General features: G+C 49.3%; 2 protein-coding genes across 3 annotated transcripts; one reads left to right on the top strand and one right to left on the bottom strand.

Moving 5' to 3' along the window:
• Nucleotides 1-536: 536 nt before the first annotated feature.
• NUDT21 (nudix hydrolase 21) lies at nucleotides 537-7,155 on the bottom strand. Its single transcript, XM_072346347.1, has 7 exons — nucleotides 6,957-7,155; nucleotides 4,562-4,762; nucleotides 3,308-3,371; nucleotides 2,569-2,658; nucleotides 2,039-2,114; nucleotides 1,566-1,680; nucleotides 537-821 (listed from the first exon to the last, which is right to left on the bottom strand). Exons 1-7 carry the CDS (start codon nucleotides 7,070-7,072, stop codon nucleotides 800-802), a joined length of 684 nt encoding a protein of 227 aa, XP_072202448.1. The 5' UTR covers nucleotides 7,073-7,155; the 3' UTR covers nucleotides 537-799.
• A 127-nt stretch (nucleotides 7,156-7,282) lies between these two features.
• On the top strand, nucleotides 7,283-15,287 carry OGFOD1 (2-oxoglutarate and iron dependent oxygenase domain containing 1). Of its 2 annotated transcripts, XM_072346351.1 has the most exons (13): nucleotides 7,283-7,453; nucleotides 7,538-7,683; nucleotides 8,110-8,156; nucleotides 8,223-8,323; nucleotides 9,006-9,122; nucleotides 9,540-9,631; nucleotides 10,726-10,854; nucleotides 11,183-11,296; nucleotides 11,930-12,009; nucleotides 12,139-12,428; nucleotides 13,241-13,363; nucleotides 14,070-14,128; nucleotides 14,618-15,287. In XM_072346351.1, the coding sequence occupies exons 1-13, from the start codon at nucleotides 7,300-7,302 to the stop codon at nucleotides 14,777-14,779; spliced, it is 1,614 nt and encodes a 537-aa protein (XP_072202452.1). In that variant the 5' UTR covers nucleotides 7,283-7,299; the 3' UTR covers nucleotides 14,780-15,287. The 2 variants fall into 2 exon arrangements, with proteins under 2 accessions (XP_072202452.1, XP_072202453.1); XM_072346352.1 differs by lacking the exon at nucleotides 7,283-7,453 and having other exon boundaries at nucleotides 7,581-7,683; nucleotides 8,036-8,156; nucleotides 14,618-15,286.
• Nucleotides 15,288-19,062: the final 3,775 nt, after the last annotated feature.

The following is a 19,062-nucleotide window of genomic DNA, read 5'->3' as shown; positions in this document are numbered from 1 at the left end:
CACCGGGCGGGACTCCGGCAGCGCGCGGCCCGCGCTCCTCCGGCCCCGAGAGGAGCGGCGCGGCCCTGCGGCCCTGGGCGGGGTTGCGGCCGCTCCGCTCCCGGGTAACGGCGGGGGAACGGAGCGCTGGGCGCGCGCCGAGGGCCAGCTTAGCTGTAGCGAACGCTTCTCTAAGAGCGAGGTGCTCGCACGGCTGCCCGGGGAGCGGAGAGGCACCGCGCCTGGAGCTGCTGCCTGCACACCGCACGGCTATAGCGCCTCGGCCTCAGTCCCGTAGCTACATGAAGTGTACACATACAGCATCACGAGGTTGGAATAGACCTCTGAGATCACCGAGCCCAACCATCCACCTGCCACTTCCCTCCGTGCCGCTCCTCTCCAGCACCTCCAGGCACAACTGACTGCACCACCTCCCCCAGGAACTCACATCCTGCTTTCAGCATCTTTTGTGTACTTCCGAAGGAAAGAAGTTTAAATCATGTTCTTCAAACTAGAAGACAACTAAAGGAAAAACAAAATCCACAAAAGACAAGCAGTCGGTTCCATCTCGTTTAATGTTGTACAAAAAAAACTGGTGAGTATTACAATGGAAAGTGATCAAATCTCTGACATCACGCTGCCATCCTGCTACCTAAACAGCTGAGATTCACTTCTCTATTCATACAATAGAATCTTAGTGGCCTTCAGGAAAAGAACAAAAATGAAATCCTCGAGTCAACATGTTCTTTTTTCTACATCATAAAGCTGTGCTCACAGAGACGGCTTCTTCGATCAGACTCCTCAGGTGTTGTACAGGAACTCAGTTGTAAATAAAGTTGAACCTAAAATTGGAAGAGTTATACCAAGTGAGAGACTTCTATTCTGTTAACTGACATTCTGGAATGTGGACAAGCAAATGTTTTTATTCCTGAGAAGCCTCCACCTGACACAGCAAAAGCGATTTATTTCCTTTCAAAAGACAGATTTAGTGTAACAAGCAGCAGTACTTTCGGACAGCTAACACTACACTAGCATTGCACATTAGTCTCTCAAGGCTGCAAAAGAATCGACAACCTCATAAGAGACCCTCATCTCTGGTGAACCTACCAGTGAGATTTACGTAACCCACCAGCAACTCTTAGAGCATTTCTGGTATCAGAGCCAACCTGATGCACTCTAAGGGTACTAGATGGACATGTTTAACTGACGAGCCAGTTCTGGTCATCTGCATTTCACTGCACACATATTCCCACAAAAGAAGTACGCATCCATCTCACCTCCCCGATCCCCTTCCTTTGCACTGCCACCATTTGGCTGCGTAACAGCCAGTGTTTTACAGGTAGTCAGGAGAACTTATCTGCTGCCTTTAGGCAGAGCAGGGTGAAGAGGAACTGTTCACACCATCTAAGGAGTCCTCGTGTCCCTCTGCACGTCTCCTGACACGATGCATCCATCACATCTTATCTGAGGTGGACTGTAAGCTCTTTGGGACAGCTGCACGACTGTCACAGTTGGTTTAAGCAGCACCCAGCCCTTGCCTTAACGCCCAGGCTCCCAGAACCACCGTGCAAGCAAACACAACATACCTGCTCAAAAGCTGAGGAAGGCTGGAAATAATGGGTCCATATCCCGGTGCATTGTCATAGAGCTCAAACAACGGTGCAGCTACCAGCTTGTAATTTTTGGGGACTGCAAACAAAGCTACCAATAAATACAAGTTGGTTAGTATTAAATGAAAAATATCACCAAGCATTCAGCCAAGGTGCTCCCAACAGATCTCAAAGCAAGATCATGTAGCTCTAGACTACCAAAGTAGGTTTATTCCTTTCAAGCTTAATTGCAGGGCTGTGCACATGATGTAGGAGCAGGAATGGGACTTTACTGGGAATCTGTGTTCAAACAACCATCCGGCTTCAAAACTGATACCAACATTGATTTTTTTAATGATTAACTGTAAGCAAATGAACCACAAGAATATGAAATGTAGCCACATTGCCTTGCATGAAATAAATGCACTGATAGTTTGATAAATAAAATCCTGTTGCAAACAAACACTTACCCTTTTCTTGAAGCTGGACTAAGAAAAGCTTCTTGTGTTCTTTTGGTTTAGTAATGTGAGCCGGGATGTAGGGGTACTGGAAGAAAAAAAAGATGCTTGAACAGAGCTTTGAAAATACTGTAGGCACCAATGCTTATTCTCAGCTAAACCAGCCTGACAAGACAGAAATGCATAACAGCAAACTGAGCAAGTGTTCTCATTTATCATTTAGCAATAGGGGTGACTACTCACAGGGCATGAGCTAGGCATACTGCTGCATAAGTGACCACTGTGGCTAAAACAGGAACTTAAATGAAGTGCCTAGCTCAGCACGGGGCAGGGTAGATAGGTGTAAGGAGGCAGAGGGAGTTTCCAGAAGAAAAACTTAATAGTTTGTCCTCAGCCAAAGAAAGAAGACTAAATAGCTTAACAAAAACCCCCAAGAACTAATGGCTCATGCAGCAGACACTCCAAAAGCCCAAGTGGCTCCTTTGAGGCTTTTGGAAAAACAAGCTGTATTTAAGAAAATGGAAGCCAACATAAATACTCACCTGTGGAGGTTCAAAGTTTGGCCTCCACCAGTTACCAATGCAGTCATCAATCACCCAGTCCTGTTGGACCCCATCCTGACGGCCCAGGATCTATCAAATACAGCTACAGTCAAAACACTAAATACTCCAAGCTAAACTGTACAAAATGCACTCTGGCAGCATGAAGACCTGCTGTATGTAATAAGGGTACGATGTAGTCCAGAGCTATTCTGGAATAGTTTTTAATGTTTGGTTGGTTTTACAACGTGGCTTTTTTTGTTTTCATGAAATCCTCACCCGACAGGACATTCTGAATTGCACACTACATTCAGACAAACTGAGTGCCATATGACCAATGGGAGGAACGAAATGCAGTGACACTACCTGACAGCAATCGTTTCGATATAGTTGTTAGGTATGTGGGGAAAACTGGCTCAAAAACAAGTCGTCATCCTCACACTGTGCTCAGCACCATATCCTGCTGCACATCTGATGCCAGCCCAAAAACACAAGTTGCATGTGAACACAGGACTCGGGGGAAGACAGACCACTGGGTTACACTCTCATGAGGAGGATACGTGAGAGCTTACTGTAATACTTTGTTGTTAGTGACCTGAGAACATTTTACAGTCAAACACAAAAGCATCAAAATGACAAGTGATGAGGAGACTGCTGCAGTTCTTTGGCTATTCTACTAACTCTAACATCATTCAACATTCCACAACATTCTAGTATTGCAACATAACAAAAGAAAACAGACCTCTGTCATTAAGCGTTTGAGCCCTTCTACCTCATCTTCTCCTGGATTGAGTTCACCACCAGGTCTGTTAAAATAATCAATGATTAAAGCTAGAGTTATGTTTTACAGTATTCGCAGACTTTCACAGGTAAGTTAGGACACGTTTCCACACGTGGAGCTACAAATTCACTCAAGGTTCTTGCATCTGAGGTTCCAAATCTAACCTTGCCAAATCTGAAGACAATAGGGTAACTTTCACCAAGACCATCTCAAATGGCTGCTATGTGTCCCTTAAAAAACAAAACAAAGCAAAACAGGCCAACAATAATAAATAACTTCAGTGGGATGAAGTATAACAATATACGTAATAATGACAGAGACACTTAAAAGGTAAAGTTTTAACAATAGAAAAGCACTGAAGTTCAAGAAGGGGTTGTAAACACCAGCTGTGCTTGTTCTAATCTCAAAAGCAGTACTTAGTGACGTGTACAGGAAGCATAAAGCTCAAGTGGGGAACCATCCTGCATTTCATGCAAGAATAATGAAAAAAATGAAGATACATTCTTGCCACAGTTGTTTGCAAAGGCAAACAACGTGCCTATTTCGTCCACATATGTGCCCCATATCAAAAAAGAATCTGGATATAGAGATAATTTTTCTCCTCACCTGAGACCAAATGTTAAAAACATAAAACCAAGAGTACAAGGAGAATCACCTGTCTCAAGCCTAACCATTTTAAAATAAGAAAACAAGCCTGACCATCACTATAGTCATATGACCAAAACTTCCAGTTGTGATAATACTGGAATAACTGAAGCGCTTCCCTCACAAATTGAGATGCCTGGCCGTCTTATTAACCCAGCTGACCTGGCAGTTTGTAAATTCATTCCCACTATGCATTTCCCAGGGTTTGCCGTTTTTGCAGCTGTAGCATAAGTGTATTTAAGTGTAACAGCTTGCACAGTGTAAGACCAAACCCTGACTACCAGAAGGGCTTCCAACAGGAACCTACCAGGGTGCAACAAAGATTTCCAGCAACTTTAGAACCAAGGCAACTCTCCACTACCCATGAGTAGAGTCAGATAAATACATCTTAGAGGGAAATTTCATCAATTTAAAAACAGTTCTCACAAACCATGCGCTTGGAACAAATGAATCTCATTAAAAACACCAAAGCAGAGTTGGCCACATCTTACTTTGCGATATGCACATTTTGAGAGGTCTGTGATTTTTCTGGTTGGACTAAGGAGGTGCTTTCAGGAAGCAGGCACTTACAGCTTGAAGAAAGTCGTCCCCAGCTGCAGTAATAACACATGGGGCAGCCGGTGCTCGTGCACTATCAGAACCCCTTCCACCGTCCGCCTCATGCCGATTTTGTCGAACTCTTCTCTCATGCGCTGGAACCGAGCAGCCACTGAACTGTCCTTCTCATAAAGGGGTTCCTTTGTGCCAAATGTGTAATTGGTGAGGGGATAGCTAAAGGGAAAGAAAATATTACTACATAACAAGAAAGCTAAATTTACATCTCTAGCACGCAGTGTTCACCCTGCAGTTGAGCCTTCCGTGCTCGAGGGAGCAGAAAGTCACTCATCGCAAAGGACTACAAGGTCTGGGTTACATGCTGTGCTGCACACCCCATGCCATGCCAAGGGCTGCATGATGGCACATGAGGGTAGGAAGTCATGCTGGTGGGACACGCTGTCGTGATGCCAACCCAGAAATAGGCAAAAACACCCAGAAGCACCTGCAGCTACTCTGCAGCCACCTGCTTTGGCTCCACAGCCTGGAGAAAAGGGAGAGAAAGCTCTGCTGGGAAGGAAGGAGGCTGTGCAGGACAGTATTTGTTTCTGCAGGAGAAATGAGGAACCTGAGAACCAGGCTACTAGAAGGAGATGTTGAGTGTCCATGTACAGGGCTGGAAGACTGGGGCAGGAATTGCTTGGAGATCCCCCTGTTGGCTCAAGTCCTGGACCTCCATCCCCAGAGCCGAGGCAGTGTGCGCTCAAGGGATTTCTCCAGGCAACAGGGATGGAGTGGAGAGATAAAAATAAGAAAAAAAGGAAAACTTAAGGAAGAAATCAGGCAATTCAATCCTACAGAGAACACAGGGCAACAGGCAAATGCAACTAACAAAGACCTGACAGCACGGAAGTCACAAGTCACTTCCTTGTCAAAGCCAATTCCCATGCACACAAGTGAGCCACAAGTTTCCTAACTGCAGTACCATTCTAAGCAAACCTGTCTCCTTACACTTAAAGCTTAAGAGCACCTACATTGCCACTCATTCCCATTTTTCGATTCCCAGATAGTCATACTAACAATCCATCGCACTGTGCTGCTGTGGGTGCATCAGTCTGCACATCCAAGCCATTAGCCTACCTTTAAAAAACAGTAATAAAAAGTGCTGATAACTCAGCTTGCTGTTGATTTTCCTCTTCAGGAACACTGCAGAAATATTCCAGTCCCTGAAGCTGACAATTAAACTTCCACAATAGGAATCTTAACTGTGAACCAACTTAGTTACGCCAAACAGTAGGTACTTCTGAATACCAATGGAATATTGAATGCTGCAGTTGCATCCGCTGCTTCTGTAGCTCAACAGACATATTTATCAAATACATTGACAGGAGTTCACTCAGGAACAGAAGCAGAACTACATACTTTCTCATACAAAATATTTACAGCTACAGCTTTTAATCTACAGCAGGAAACAAGTGTTCTCTGGTAGTAGCTGCTGTGAATTTCAACTAAGAGAAGTGTACTGCACACTCAGCAGGCAGCAGGCACACCTATCCACGTGCTGCTGGCCACACAAAGAGTGCTCCAAGCCAACAGAAGCCTGTTCCCCCTGCAGCAGACAGGAGATGCTCACAGAGAAGCACCCATTAGTCCAAACCCTACTACTACTCAGTAATCGTGGTGCTTGGAGTTCACACTCCCTCATCAGGTGTTGTGCACCACTGAGCCACAGAGTCAGACAGTGCACTGGGTGGGACTTTAGGGAGCAGGTAGTTGCAACCCAGTTGCAGCGTGCCAGCTTTCTCTTGTCCCTTTAAGCCTTCACCGAGAGCAGCCCTGCAGAGGTCCTGGGGGTTCTGATGGATGAAAAATGAGACATGAGCCAGTGTGCTTGAAGCCTGGAAAGGCAACGGAGTTCTTGGCTGCATCAACTGAGGGATGGCAACACGAAGAGAAAAGGGACTGTCCCCTTCTACTCTGTCCTCACGAGAACCCAACTGGAGTATTTGTGCCCAGGCCTGGGGCCCCCAGCATAGGAAGGGTATGGAGCTGTCGTAGTGGCTCCATAGGGAGAGTGAATTTTTTACACAGACAGCGATAAGATGAAGAGATTTAAGACTAAAAGAGGGCGAATCCTTTACTCAGAGGCCCTAGCGCTGCCCCCAGAGCTGGGGGGGCTCCATCCCCGATGGCGTCCGAGGCAACGGATGGTGGCCCGGACAGCCCTGGATGGCGGCCACGGGTGTCCCCAGGGCAGGGAGCGCGTCCGGGGGGCTGCGAGGCCGCTTCCAGCCCCGCCGTTCAGGCCTATCTATCACGCGTCGCGAACCGCCCCGCTCCCCGCGGGCTCCGACCACCGCGCGCCGCTCCAGCCGGTGCCTCCCGGCCCCCCTCGGCCGGCCGCAGCCCCGCCGCCCGCCGCGGCCCTCACAGGTTGATGGTCCTCTCCAACGTCAGCGGCTTGGTCTGCTGGATGTATTTGTTCCCGAACTGGTTCACCCCGCGGGGCCAGCCGGTCTGCGAGCGGTTGGGCGGCACCACGGACATGGCGGGAGGCGGCGGGAACGCGATCCGCCATACAACTCCCGGCGGGCCGCGCTGCCGCCGCTCTGCCGGAAGCGCCCGCCTCCCGCTTCCGACGGCGCCCGTCGCGGAATCGTCCCGCCTGACCAATCGCGGGGCGCCCTTACCCCTCGCCCCGCCCCCCCCGCTCTCCGATTGGCTCGGCACGCGCGGGGGCCGCTGGGATCCGTAGTCCGGTGGGGAGCGGCGGCATGGGCGCCAAGCGGCGCGGGGCGGCGGGCGGCCGCGGCGGGGAGAAGCGCGTGCGGCGGGAGGAGGCGGCCGAGCTGTGCGCCGCCATCGGAGACGCGGATCTCCGGGAGCGGGCGGCGGCGGCTTGGGCCGGCGGGGAGCCGCTCCGGCACGGTACGGTCCGGGGCCCGGGGGGGGGTCTGGCGGCTCTCGGCCCGGTGCCGCGCCGCCTGCCGACCGCCGGCTTTGTCCCCGCAGAGGCCGTAGCGGTGGAGCGGGCTCCGTTCCGGCACGGCGTGATGCGCGGCCTCTTGGCCAGCCCGGCCTTCGCGGCGGCGTTGGGCGACGAGCTGCTGTGCCTGGGATTCCGAGAGCGGCGGAACGACCTGCTGTCCCTGCGGCAGGTGGGTCGGGCCGGGAGCGGGGCTGAGTGCCGCGGAGCTACCGAGCGCCAGGGGGAAACAAACCTCTCGGGGCGCGACCTCCGGCTGCAGCCCACCGTGCGCACCGCCCGCATCCCGCAGGGCCACAGCCCGCGGCTCTGGGACATCTCCGGGGATGGTTGGCCCCCTCTCCCCCTTCCCCCCCCCACCTCCCCGGGCCGCCGTGCCGTTCCCTCATGGCTCTTTCAGAGCAGAGATGTTCCCCAATGGCCAACCTGACCCTCCCTGACAGAACGTGAGGCCGTCGCTCTCTCCTTATCACCGTCTCCTGGGAGTAGAGGCCAACCCCATCCTCACCACAACCTCCTTTTAGGGGTTGCAGAGCCATGAGGTCTCCTTCAGCACCTCCTTCAATGCTTTTCTCCATCTCTCCCCATGCTACCGCAGTCTGAGGAGCTGGGGGCCAGGCCGGAGCCCCACGTCAGCGCACTGAGGTAAGGCAGCAGGGTCCTCGGGGCAGCACGCCCTGGGCCTGCCTCACCCTGTGCTTTGCTCCCCAGGCGGGCGCTGAGCGGGACCCTGCGAGCGTGGCTGGAGGCTGTTACCCACATTGAGCTGGAGCCCTCCATCGACATCTCCTGCGCCAAGTACGAGAGCACAGGTCAGTCTGCCCACCAGCCTCCTGGCTCCACACGGCACCACCCAAACCCAAAGTCTGAGAGCAGCGCCCCCGCGCTCCCTCAGCTCTGGAGCTTGGGGCTGAGCCCACTGCCCTGTGGGACTGCCGTGCCCACCACCCATTAAACCACAACCTGTCCCTAACCCCTCCTGACCCTTCCCCATCACTGTGGTCATGCTGCCTGCAGCTGCAGCAGGGTCCAGGGCTGGTGTGGGGTGCTCCATCCAGGCTGTCGCACCCCTTGCATGCACGTTGCCATGGCAGGCAAGGAACATTCCTGCTGCTTGTAAGTCTTCCATGCAACCAAATGCTCTGTGCTCAGGGATTCCCTTTCCATCCACTACAGCACAAACATCTTGCAGGGCAGCTGTGTATCAAAAACCAGACCTTGGTTAATCCAGGAAGGTCCGCTGTACCCAGTGACAGCCACTGTGGTGGGTGACAGGAATTGTAATTCCATGTCTTCAGAGTAGGCTAATTACAGTAAAATCCCACAGAAATTAACCTTGCGGTGTCAGTGCTGCCCTTCCCAAGAACTGCATTTTCACCTCTCAGTACGTTCTTCCTTGTACAGTTGCAGGGAGAAAGCTGAGAAGCAACCACTGAAATTAATCATAGGTATACTCAGCACAGCTTTACTGTAGCAAAATGTGTGTGCTTGCAGATGTACTGCTGTGCCATGACGATGAGCTGGAAGGCCGGAGAATTGCTTTCATCCTCTACCTCGTGCCACCCTGGGAGAAAAGTGATGGGGGGACGCTGGACCTGTTCAGCACAGATGGTAAGAGCTCAGCGTTATTGGCTGAAAGAGATGACTTTTGTGCACCTACCCCTTGCAGCAATTCTATGAAGAATATTTCCTTCATTCAGAGAAGCTGATGTGTAGATAAAATTTGCACCTTGCAGGGGGGGTTGTAAGTCTTTGTAGACAAAGCCACAAAGCCAGTGGGTGATAGCAGAGGGCAACAAAGAGGGGAATCTTTTTTTTTCCAAGAAGGCAGGATAGAAGTGATGCCAATAACTGTGCTTGGGACTTAATTAATTCCCTTTCCAACAACATAAGTCCACTGATTTCTCATCAAGCCCCGAGCTCCATCCCTTCTGCTGAAGTGTCCCACCAGTTAGTGCCGTGAAGTCAGAACCATCAGCTGCTAGTAAGTTCAGTATCTTAACCAGAGTATGTTTTCTTCCTCCTCAGAACACTTTCAGCCACAGCAAATCATGAAGTCATTGATGCCTTCATGGAACACGCTTGTTTTCTTTGAAGTGTCTCCAGTCTCTTTCCACCAGGCAAGGAGCTGCCTTTTTTTCATGTTTTTATTCTTGTCGTTGTGGCTTTTTGTTCTGTGTGCTGTTACAGCCCTGGCTGGAAGGAGAAAAGGGGAAGGGAGAAGCGTGGGCAGTCAGAATAGATACTTATGCTAGGTGCTGTGCATTAAAAGCTTATAACTTTAGGGAGGACAGGAGCTGGCAAAGCCAACTTTAAGTTGTCAGCCTAACTCTATCATCTTGGGGGGAAAGAAAGTCCTATCGTTACTTCCTAGCACATCTTCAGGTGTTGGCCTTTGTGGTGTACACATCTTCAGCAGATCCCAAATAAAGCTTTGGATGTTCACTGAGCAGAGCACATCCATGAGCTCCCAATGACAGCTCCCATGACATCTCCAAGAACAGAGAATTCTACCATTTCATGGTCGCTCTGCCCAAGACATCCCCAACCTTCACATCACTCTTCCTCCTGTCCTTTCAGGCAGTTCAAGGAGATAAAAACTGCAATGTCTTCATGTGCTTCAAAACTTCACAGCAGTCAGTGGCCATCAACCAGTCATAAGGGGGTAGCTCTCCCTTTGCGCTATCATTACAGTGCAGCACCTTGCAATCTGAAATGGTTCAGGGCAGCCCAATTAACGTCAGTGCACAATTTAATGAAATCTTAAAAAAGTAAAAGGCAAAAGTTAGACCGGTTCAGCCTGCTCTGGCCTACACGCTCATAACCTTTTCTGCATTTCCAGGTGAACCTGTGCCAGCTCATTTTTGCAACTTGTACATGCCAGTTCTTAACAGAACAAGTGGTAGAAAATTGAATGTTATTTCTGTGACAAAACAACTCAACCTTTGCTCAAGCTCTCGGAGACAGGGAGTGGATTTTGCTGGGAGCATAGAATAAAAGGTCAGACTGGGATTTTGGATATCTGCAAGGGACTTGAGCGTCAACATTTGTTTTAGCTCTCTATGAACAGAGACTAATCCCGCTTCTTGTAGCCCTTGGCTGCCTCCTCTCTGTGAGCAGTAGGTTCTCATGAGGGATGAGTCTGTGTAACCAATTACAGCTACTCCTTACATGTTATGTATTCTAAATTGACGTGCTGCTGATGTTGTTCCAGGTATCAGAGATTCTTTCGGAGGAGAAGTGCCGCATGTCAGTGAGCGGCTGGTTTCATGGCCCCCCAGTAGAGCGGCCTGCACGCTACATTGAACCTCCCTTGCCTAGAAACCCACACATCCCCTACGATGTGAGTAGCCAGTGTCTACTGAACTGCATTTACACTTCTTTCATGTCCCTCAAATGCCTGTTCAGGACACATCAGTGGTTGGAGAAGCTTTAAACATTAGCTTATCCAAGTCTCCTTTTTGATTCCTGTCCATAAATTTGTAATTTCCCTCCTATATCTCTCTCTATATATTTTACTCTGTCCCCTGTGCGTGACAAAACAGTAGTATAGAGAGGTCAGCAATGGAGTGGGTGGGTGGAATCTAGTACTATTGGCTGCTGGGCAAAGAGAAATTGGGGAATTGTTTTTACTTCTGCAAATCTGTTGTTCACATCCATTTCCTTTCCAGCATGAAATCTTGTATGAGTGGGTCAACCTAGTTTATTTGGACATGGACTCCCAAGCTCAGATCCAGGAGGAATTTGAGGAGCGATCAGAAATTCTCCTGAAGGATTTTCTTAAGGTGAGCTTTGTGCTTCCATGCGATGTGGTCACAGGGCTGGTAGTGTCCTGCTGTTATGCATGACCTCCCGAAGTCCCTTCCAGCCTCAGCCGTTCTGTGTTTCTGTGGGTGGATAACCACTGCCTGCCTGTACACTGCTGTGCAGGGATACATCAGAACCTATAAGCTTTGCTTCAGCATTCTCGTTTCCTGCTGGAAACAAAGCAGAAGGATGGAATCACATCATCCTTCCCGTGATGACCAGAGTATTCTTATCTGTCCCTTAAGCTCTTGCAGCTTAGGGGAACTCATCTGTACATGAAACAAATGACTTGCAGTGATTTTGGCTTACTTGAATGGCTGTGTTTCTCAAGGCTGATTTACCCCTGGTTTGCTGAGCATCCATATCTCAGTGAAATTGCATTCTCACCCAGCCAACAGTTAAGTAGCATTTCATACCTACCAGGTCATGGCCATTAAAAATTCACAGTGCCCACCCAGGCTATGTTCTTCTTTTCTGCAGTCACTAGGAGACAGGCAAGGTAAAGAAAACGTTGAGAATGCCTTACGTGAGAGTGCAGGATGGCTGCTTGCAGTACACTGAGGGAGACCTGGGGGCTAAGTGTTAATGTTTCAGAACTCTTTCTCTCCTAGAAAGAGAAATTTCAACTTCTGTGCGAAGCTCTGGAGAACAAAGACATCCACTGGAGTAGTCGGGGGCCTCCGAATAAAAGGTAGGAAATGACAATGCTGTTCCATTGATCACACCAAGCAGGAGCTGCCACGAGGCTGCGCTGACTAGTGCTGCTGCCATGGATGTGGCTCTCATTGGTTCTCTGCTGCTGCTATCTGCTGTCTTCCAGGCTCTATGAGACAGCAGAGGAAGACAGCCTCCCTAACATCCTGAAGGACTTCCTGCAGTTCTTGCGCTCGGAGGCCCTGTTTTTACTGCTTTCCAACTTCACTGGTCTAAAGCTGCACTTCCTGGCCCCCTCAGATGAGGATGCTGGGGAGGAAAGAGCAGCAGACAGTGCTGGGCACAGCAGTTCCAAAAGTGAGGAGGAAAAGACTGAACAGCACGCTGACAGCAGTACCAGTCAGCCAGACCAGCCTGACTACATCTCTGAGGCACAAGACAGTGAGACACAGAATGGTAAGTAGGGCAGCAGCAAAGTGAAAGGACTTGAGCAGGATCCTGACATTAAGGTTGTTGGCAGCAGACCCAGAGATTTTCATGGAACTAGGATTTCACCTTGTGCTGCAGTGAGCGCCAGGTACAAATGTATCAGATTTTTTTTAAATGCTGATTTTACAAGTGATTAGACGTTAGAAGAAAAAGGAATTAAAACCCAAGACTTACTTTGTACAAAGACTTCGTTGCTGTTGTTTCTATTTCCCCGGCTTATCATTTTGCCTCTTTTGTTGCCATATTCTTCCTGTGTAATTGTAAACTCCCATAGGAGGAGGTCATAGTTTGAGGCTGCATGGACTGAAATCTGACCAGAACCATGAGAACATAAAGACTTTCCCAAATTCTGATGTACCTTCCTGAAAGTTCAGAGTGCTGCTTTCCTCCCTGCAGTGTTTGGTGTTTGTGTGCTTTCATAGCAGGCAGGTTACTGGCTTTTGAAGGTTAGAGCTCTAGTGTAAACCCCAAAGGAGGGGGAACAAAACAGAAGGAAGAACTGGTTGAATCAAAGCACATTGCTTCTGGGAGCTGTCAGGAAGCAAATCTTGCATCTGTCCATCTCTGCCCCACGCTGTTCAAAGGACATAACTTAGAGCCCCCTCCAGAAAAGATGTTAACATGAGATCTGTTTGACTTGTTCTTCCTTTGCACTTTGCTGGGGCCAGCAAAGACAGTATGGGGGCTTCCCCTCACACGCCTTGAGCTTTGCAGGAGTCAGCTACAGCACATCCTCATGGCTTTGCCTGGATGCTGAGATAATCTGCGCCCTCCCATAGGTTCGAGTACCCCGATGTGTGCAGGGGAGCTGCGGCGCTGGACCAATGGGCACTATACTCTAGTCCACGACAGTCAAGCAACTGAGTTTGCTCTTGACCTGCTCTTCTACTGTGGCTGTGAAGGTAAGCAGACAACAGACAACATCCTCATCTTCACTCCTGTGTTCCTTACACAAAGATTTGGGATTGTGTCTTTGCCTGAGCTGCCTGTGTTGCAGCCAGGAGGTGGCGTGTGGGTTCACTGGGGCAGAGGGAAAGGATGTGGGCCCGATGTCTTTGCTCTGCTGGGCGATGGCTCTGAGCACAGTGGAAGGGCGGGTGGCCAGAATTCCTGCTGAAAGCATTGCATTTTGCCTCCTTTCTCATCAAAACTTTCACTGCCCTCAGTTCACAAAGCCTGTTTCTTTTTGTTAAATCACATGAGGTGTGTCAAGGCATTTCAGATTGATCGCTAGTTAGTTAATGGTGAAAACAAAAATATAAACACGTGCATTTTTTTATTAGATTAGCTGAGAATGCATAGGTGAAACCACCTGGCACGTGATTGTAATTAGACTGGAAGTCTGCTATCTGCTAAGGCAAAACTGTGGGCAGCAGAAAGCCAAGCTACCTTAAATGGCCTGTCTGTGGTAAGAGGCAAACCTGGTACATTCAATTTAAGTCAGTTCTGAATGTAAAGGGAAAAAGATAGACCGGCAGGAGGTAAACTGGGGACAATCCTGCTTCCAGTCACTGTGCAGGGTGGAAGATAAAAGCTGTGTCTCACACAGGAGGGCTGTGTGGAGTCTGGACAGTGCTCAACTTTCTAAGAATCTTTTTCTCTTTTAAGATTGGGATCCAGCGTATGGTGGCTTTACTTCCTACATTGCTAAAGGTGAAGATGAAGAGGTAAGGAGCTTGGCTGCTAACTGTAAATTAGATAAAAATTAATTATTTAGGGTGGAGTGGCATGATTACACTTTATCACAATGCTAACACGATCTCAAGATGAAACTGTTGCACCGGAGCCTTGTGCCTACCCTTCGGCTTTCTGCCTGAGCTGTAGCTCTTGGGGGCACAGCCTTGGATTTGGCTTCAAGCGGTCAGTGACTCCTGTGGGCACGAGGCTGTAGCAGAGATCGTGCTTTTCCAAGGAAAAGTCACATCCCGCTGAGCACCAACGAGGCTGATGAACACTCACACCAATAAGTCCAGAATCTCTTCAAACGAACCCTGCTATCTAATAAATGCTTCTGGTTGTATATAAATATATATATCGCTTTTTCTTAGCAGCCCTTTCTTCTGCCTAGTTTTTAAGCTGTTTTACTTGGTGGCTCTTAGCGCCACCAAGGACACATTTTTGAAACTAATTTCCTCCCTTACTCTCACCTCTCCCAGCTGTTGACTGTGAATCCAGAGGACAACTGCTTGGCCCTGGTGTACAGAGACAAAGAAACTATGAAGTTTGTGAAATACATCAATCATCGCAGCTTGGCACGCCTGAAAAAGCACCCGAGCAGAAGAGCATTTTGGGATTTCTCATTTGTTTATTATGAGTGATGGCACGATGACCATCATACACAGAAAATGGTGGTGCTGGCTTTGGGGCAGGGCTGCATCCAAGCATTCAGCTGGGCCTGCCTGAGCCCAGCCGACCTTCCTGATGCTAACTTGATCGTGCTCTACATGAACTATATCCTACTTAGGGGGTCTAGGTGACTTTTGTTATTAACTGTAAGTGGAAATCATGTCTCCTCCTGACTTGGTTGCACTCTTAGCTGCTTTTAATGGTACATGGAGGGTGCCATTTGTGTGCGACTGATGGCTTCCCAGCCCTTCTCTTGTGGAAATGAGATGTGTGGGATGAGTCTCCTCTGGCAGGGTGAAAACTAGAAGCACACGTGGCCCCAAGTTAATGACTTTTGTTGTTTTTAAACAAACACGTCAGTTAAATGCTTACTACTGTAGTTCAGTAAGTTCTGTTATAAAATACCCCGGACATTTTCTGGAATTTAACTGCGTTCTCCTTTTGTAGTGGCAGAAATAAAGGAGCTGCCCAGGGAAATGAGAAGTGTACAGCTCTGTGGAATCATGAAGGAAGAAAGTGAGGCTGTAAAGCTGCTGGCAGCGGCAGCCTGGCCTTGGCACTGTAACAGGAGCACAGCTTCATTATGCTAAATGCTGTGCAGACAGACCCAGATGGAGACCCTACTCCTGTGAGTTTACAAGTTAAGCAGTAAATGAAAGAAGAGACCTGCTCCTACGTTCTTTGCCTGTGCCTATACTTGAACAGCTACATGCTTCAGGTCTGAAGGAGCTGTGGCTGCAGTCTCGGAGCAGGAGAGGCTGGGCTGGTAGCAAGAACTGCCAACTTGCCAACTCACCTCTTTTGGCTCATCATCCACAGCAGGAGGATTGCCAACGGTGCATCCTCTTGTCCAGTTCCAGCTGTCTTGTCCAATTCCTGCAGTCTGCTAGACTCCAGCCTGGCTTCTGTCACTGGAAGTAGGCTGCTCGGATCCTTCCAGGTAGCAGGTATCAAAGGAGGGCAGTCAGCTGGACAGCAAGCACCATGTTGTAGGCTTGGCCCTGGCATGCATGTGCTTGCCTAAAACTTTGCTGCACTCAGGAGAAACGCAGGTGTACTTTCAGATCACCCAAGCCAGCCAACAGAGGCCTTGGGCTTGCAACAAGCTGGGAAGTGCATGCACTTTTATTTCCTCCTGCTTCTTTTTGATCTGGAGAGGGTGAGCTGCTTGGAGCCTATCGCTCTGGTTCCAGGCGTAATGCCACCATGCCAACAAAGGTGGTGTAAGACCACAGCTAGCAGCAGGGCACCAGCAAGCTTCAAGTGAGGCAAGTTGTGTTGGCACAGGCAGCAAGTACCTGGGGCCTGACTTCATGACTGCCTTCTGAAATGGATTAGGAAACACGTAGGCTTGGGAGCTCTACGTGACCTTCTTCAGTCTCTGACTTGTTTCCCTAAGCTGGCTTCTGTGAGTGCTGCACTCTTTTAACATTCCTTTGCTGTTCTAAACTGCTTACAAAGACAAGGGGCTGAACCTAGAAACATGCTGCAGAGAGCATAGAGCTCTTAGTGCATTGCTAATTTAGGTTCATTTCTGAAGCACTCTGCTACCTTTCTGAGCAACAGCTTTTATGGGGACAAAAGCCCTTTTACTGTGAGCAGCTGCAGCAGAAAAAGACAAGTCATGGGAGTTACCAAAGAAAAACCAGAAACGTTTGGGTAGTTTCAAACTGGGTTACAGATCTGATACCACAGCCGCTCACTGAAAGTCACTTAGGCAAAGCTAGGAGTAAGTTAATTAACAAAAAGAAACAGCATAATCGTCTGCAATGTCAGCCTAAGACTGTGTTTGGTCTTGGAACAGCCTACCAGAAGACTGTGCCTTTTGAAGCTCTCTTTTTAATAATAGATTATACACTAGAGGGCATGCCAGCCCCTACTCGAGCAAGGCAGTTATTGAGCCCAGGGAAACACCCTTCTGCCGCAGGAGGCTGAGATGAAGCCACTTACAAAGCTAAATTTGCAGTTAGCACTGAAAAAAACAAGAACCCCAACAAAATGGAGCAGGTAAGGGATTAACATGGCACAGCGTGAGCAGCTTTGTGTCAAACAGCCTCCTGCATCACTTACCAGCTCAACCCTGCAAGGATGCATGCATGGCTGCAGCAGGAAGCCTGCTGTTCTATGCAGGGTACAGCAGCTTCTGTTACCCAAGCGCTGCGTTACTCCAGTGCTTCACAATATGTTTCTCAGGATCTGGTTGTTAACAGGACGGGAAACAGAAGCAATTCAATGCAGATGAACCAGAGAGCAGGCTGAGGGAGTGATTCCTGCAGTCATAAATGCAGAAATAAGTGCTGACACCAGGGATGCCATGCATTAGGATTAGCCAAGGGTGAACAGCAATCCCTGGGACTTGGAGAAAGTGTGTCTAACATGAGGTAACCTGTTGCCAGCTGTCAGTTCCCATTGCTTTGTTTGTTCTTCAGCTCCAAACCGGAACCTAAATTAGGTCATGGAAAATCCCTGGTTCTCAGCTCCCTGGCGAGAGGGCAGGGATCCAGCACAGCGCTGCTGCAGCACACTGCTCGGGCAGCAAATGGACCCTGTGGGGAAACCCAATGCCTTCAGCAGCTTCAGTGCAGGGCAGAATTCCAGACAGGTGCTGAATGTCGCAGAGCTCCGTGGAGCAAACCCAGCTCCCAGTGCAGCATCCTCCAAGCAGCCTTTCCTTGAACAAACATACAGCTCTACTCCTGTGATTTCAGAGGTTGTTCTGTGCTCGAGCAGTGGTTTAACGGCCATAAACACCCCCCCCATGAGAACTGGATACTGCACAACAGCCCTGGAGGACTGACCCTTCCCAGCACAGACTGTTGGCCAATCATTTCTTGGTGCAGGTTCAGCTGGACACTGTGCTTAGGTCAACTTGCTGCCGTGTGCCAGCCAACGGCTGCTCTATGTCAACACGCAACTGCAAACCTTGGTGTATCACTTCAGCTTCCTGGATGCAGATTTCACGTTTGGCAAAGACAAAAGCTGCTTTTACCGGAAAATAAATGACAAGTTTGTTGTTGGAGGAAATGAGCCGCAGCCAAGGCCTGGACTGCGACCCACGGACTGACAAGCACTGGCAGATAGGCTGCCAAGAGCAAAACAAAGCCGGGACTGGAAGTGCCTGGTGAGCAGCCCAGGAGATCAGGCTGATGGGAAAGCTGCTTTCTGATCACAGGCACTCTCTGATCACTGCATTGACTGCAGAAATGCTACTAAGCAAGCACTAGGATTTTGAACATGAAGAGCAAAAGAAGAGCTGGAAACAGTGGGAACAAGTAGAGCAAGTGGCAGAAAGCCTGAGACTTGTGCCAGGAGACTGTTCCATAATCAAGTCTTACAGTTTGCTCGCTTAGAACAGCATGGGTGGCTCACCACCCTTCTCACCAAGAAGCTGGATTTGACTAACAACCACGTTCCTAAAGAATTCAAATGAGCTCCTGCTGCTGATTTGAAGTGACGGAGATCCGTGCATTTGGCAGCTCAATTCTCCATCTTGAAAGGCCGAAGCCCTGACAAGAGACTGTTTTGGAGATTAAAACACAGTGCAAGAATTAGTTTTCCCATTCAACTTGTTGCCAGTGGCTGTAGGATGAGGCGGGCTGCTGCTTTTAATTCAGAGTTAGCACATAAGAGACAGAGCACTTCAGCACTGAGAAGCTGCCCAAGAACCCCTCTGACAGGTGATGGGGGATGGGCTGCCTCCTCCTCGCAGCACAGCGCAGACAGGACGAAGGGGCAGGAGCGGGAGCTCTGGCACGCAGCCTCGTCCTGGTCAGGCTATTTTTAGCTTCTAGGAGAAATTTGTTTTGGCAAAGGTTCTGCACTATCTTCACATCTGACCTACAGCTTTACTGTGATATATAAATCCAATTTGAAAGATCCCACAACTAATAAACAGTTTTGAGCCAGGGGACAAGAGATTTATCAAGACCTGCTCCTGATCCCATTACATACTGATAGCTCTTTTCTACACTAGCCTGGCTGTGTACTTCATTTTCCTCATTCCTGAAATACACCCTTGCCCACCCCGGCACCTGCAGCTTTACCCAGCAGCACCATCAACAAGCAGCTGAACACAAAGCTTCCTGCAGTGTGGGGAGTGTCAGGTAGGTGTGAAACCAACAGCGTCCTACCTTCCTATCCGGGCACACAGCAGCTTTCAACCACTTGGCTGCAAAGCCAGAAGTTGTTTCCCTTTGATGCTCCCGGTGCAGTGGACTGCAGTGTACCAGGGAAGCAGCACATCCCTGCACCGAAA

The sequence above is a fragment of the Excalfactoria chinensis genome, chromosome 11 (assembly GCF_039878825.1).
Source record: "Excalfactoria chinensis isolate bCotChi1 chromosome 11, bCotChi1.hap2, whole genome shotgun sequence".
NCBI classification, from domain to species: Eukaryota; Metazoa; Chordata; class Aves; order Galliformes; family Phasianidae; genus Excalfactoria; species Excalfactoria chinensis.
This window is presented reverse-complemented; position numbering and strand designations above follow the sequence as displayed.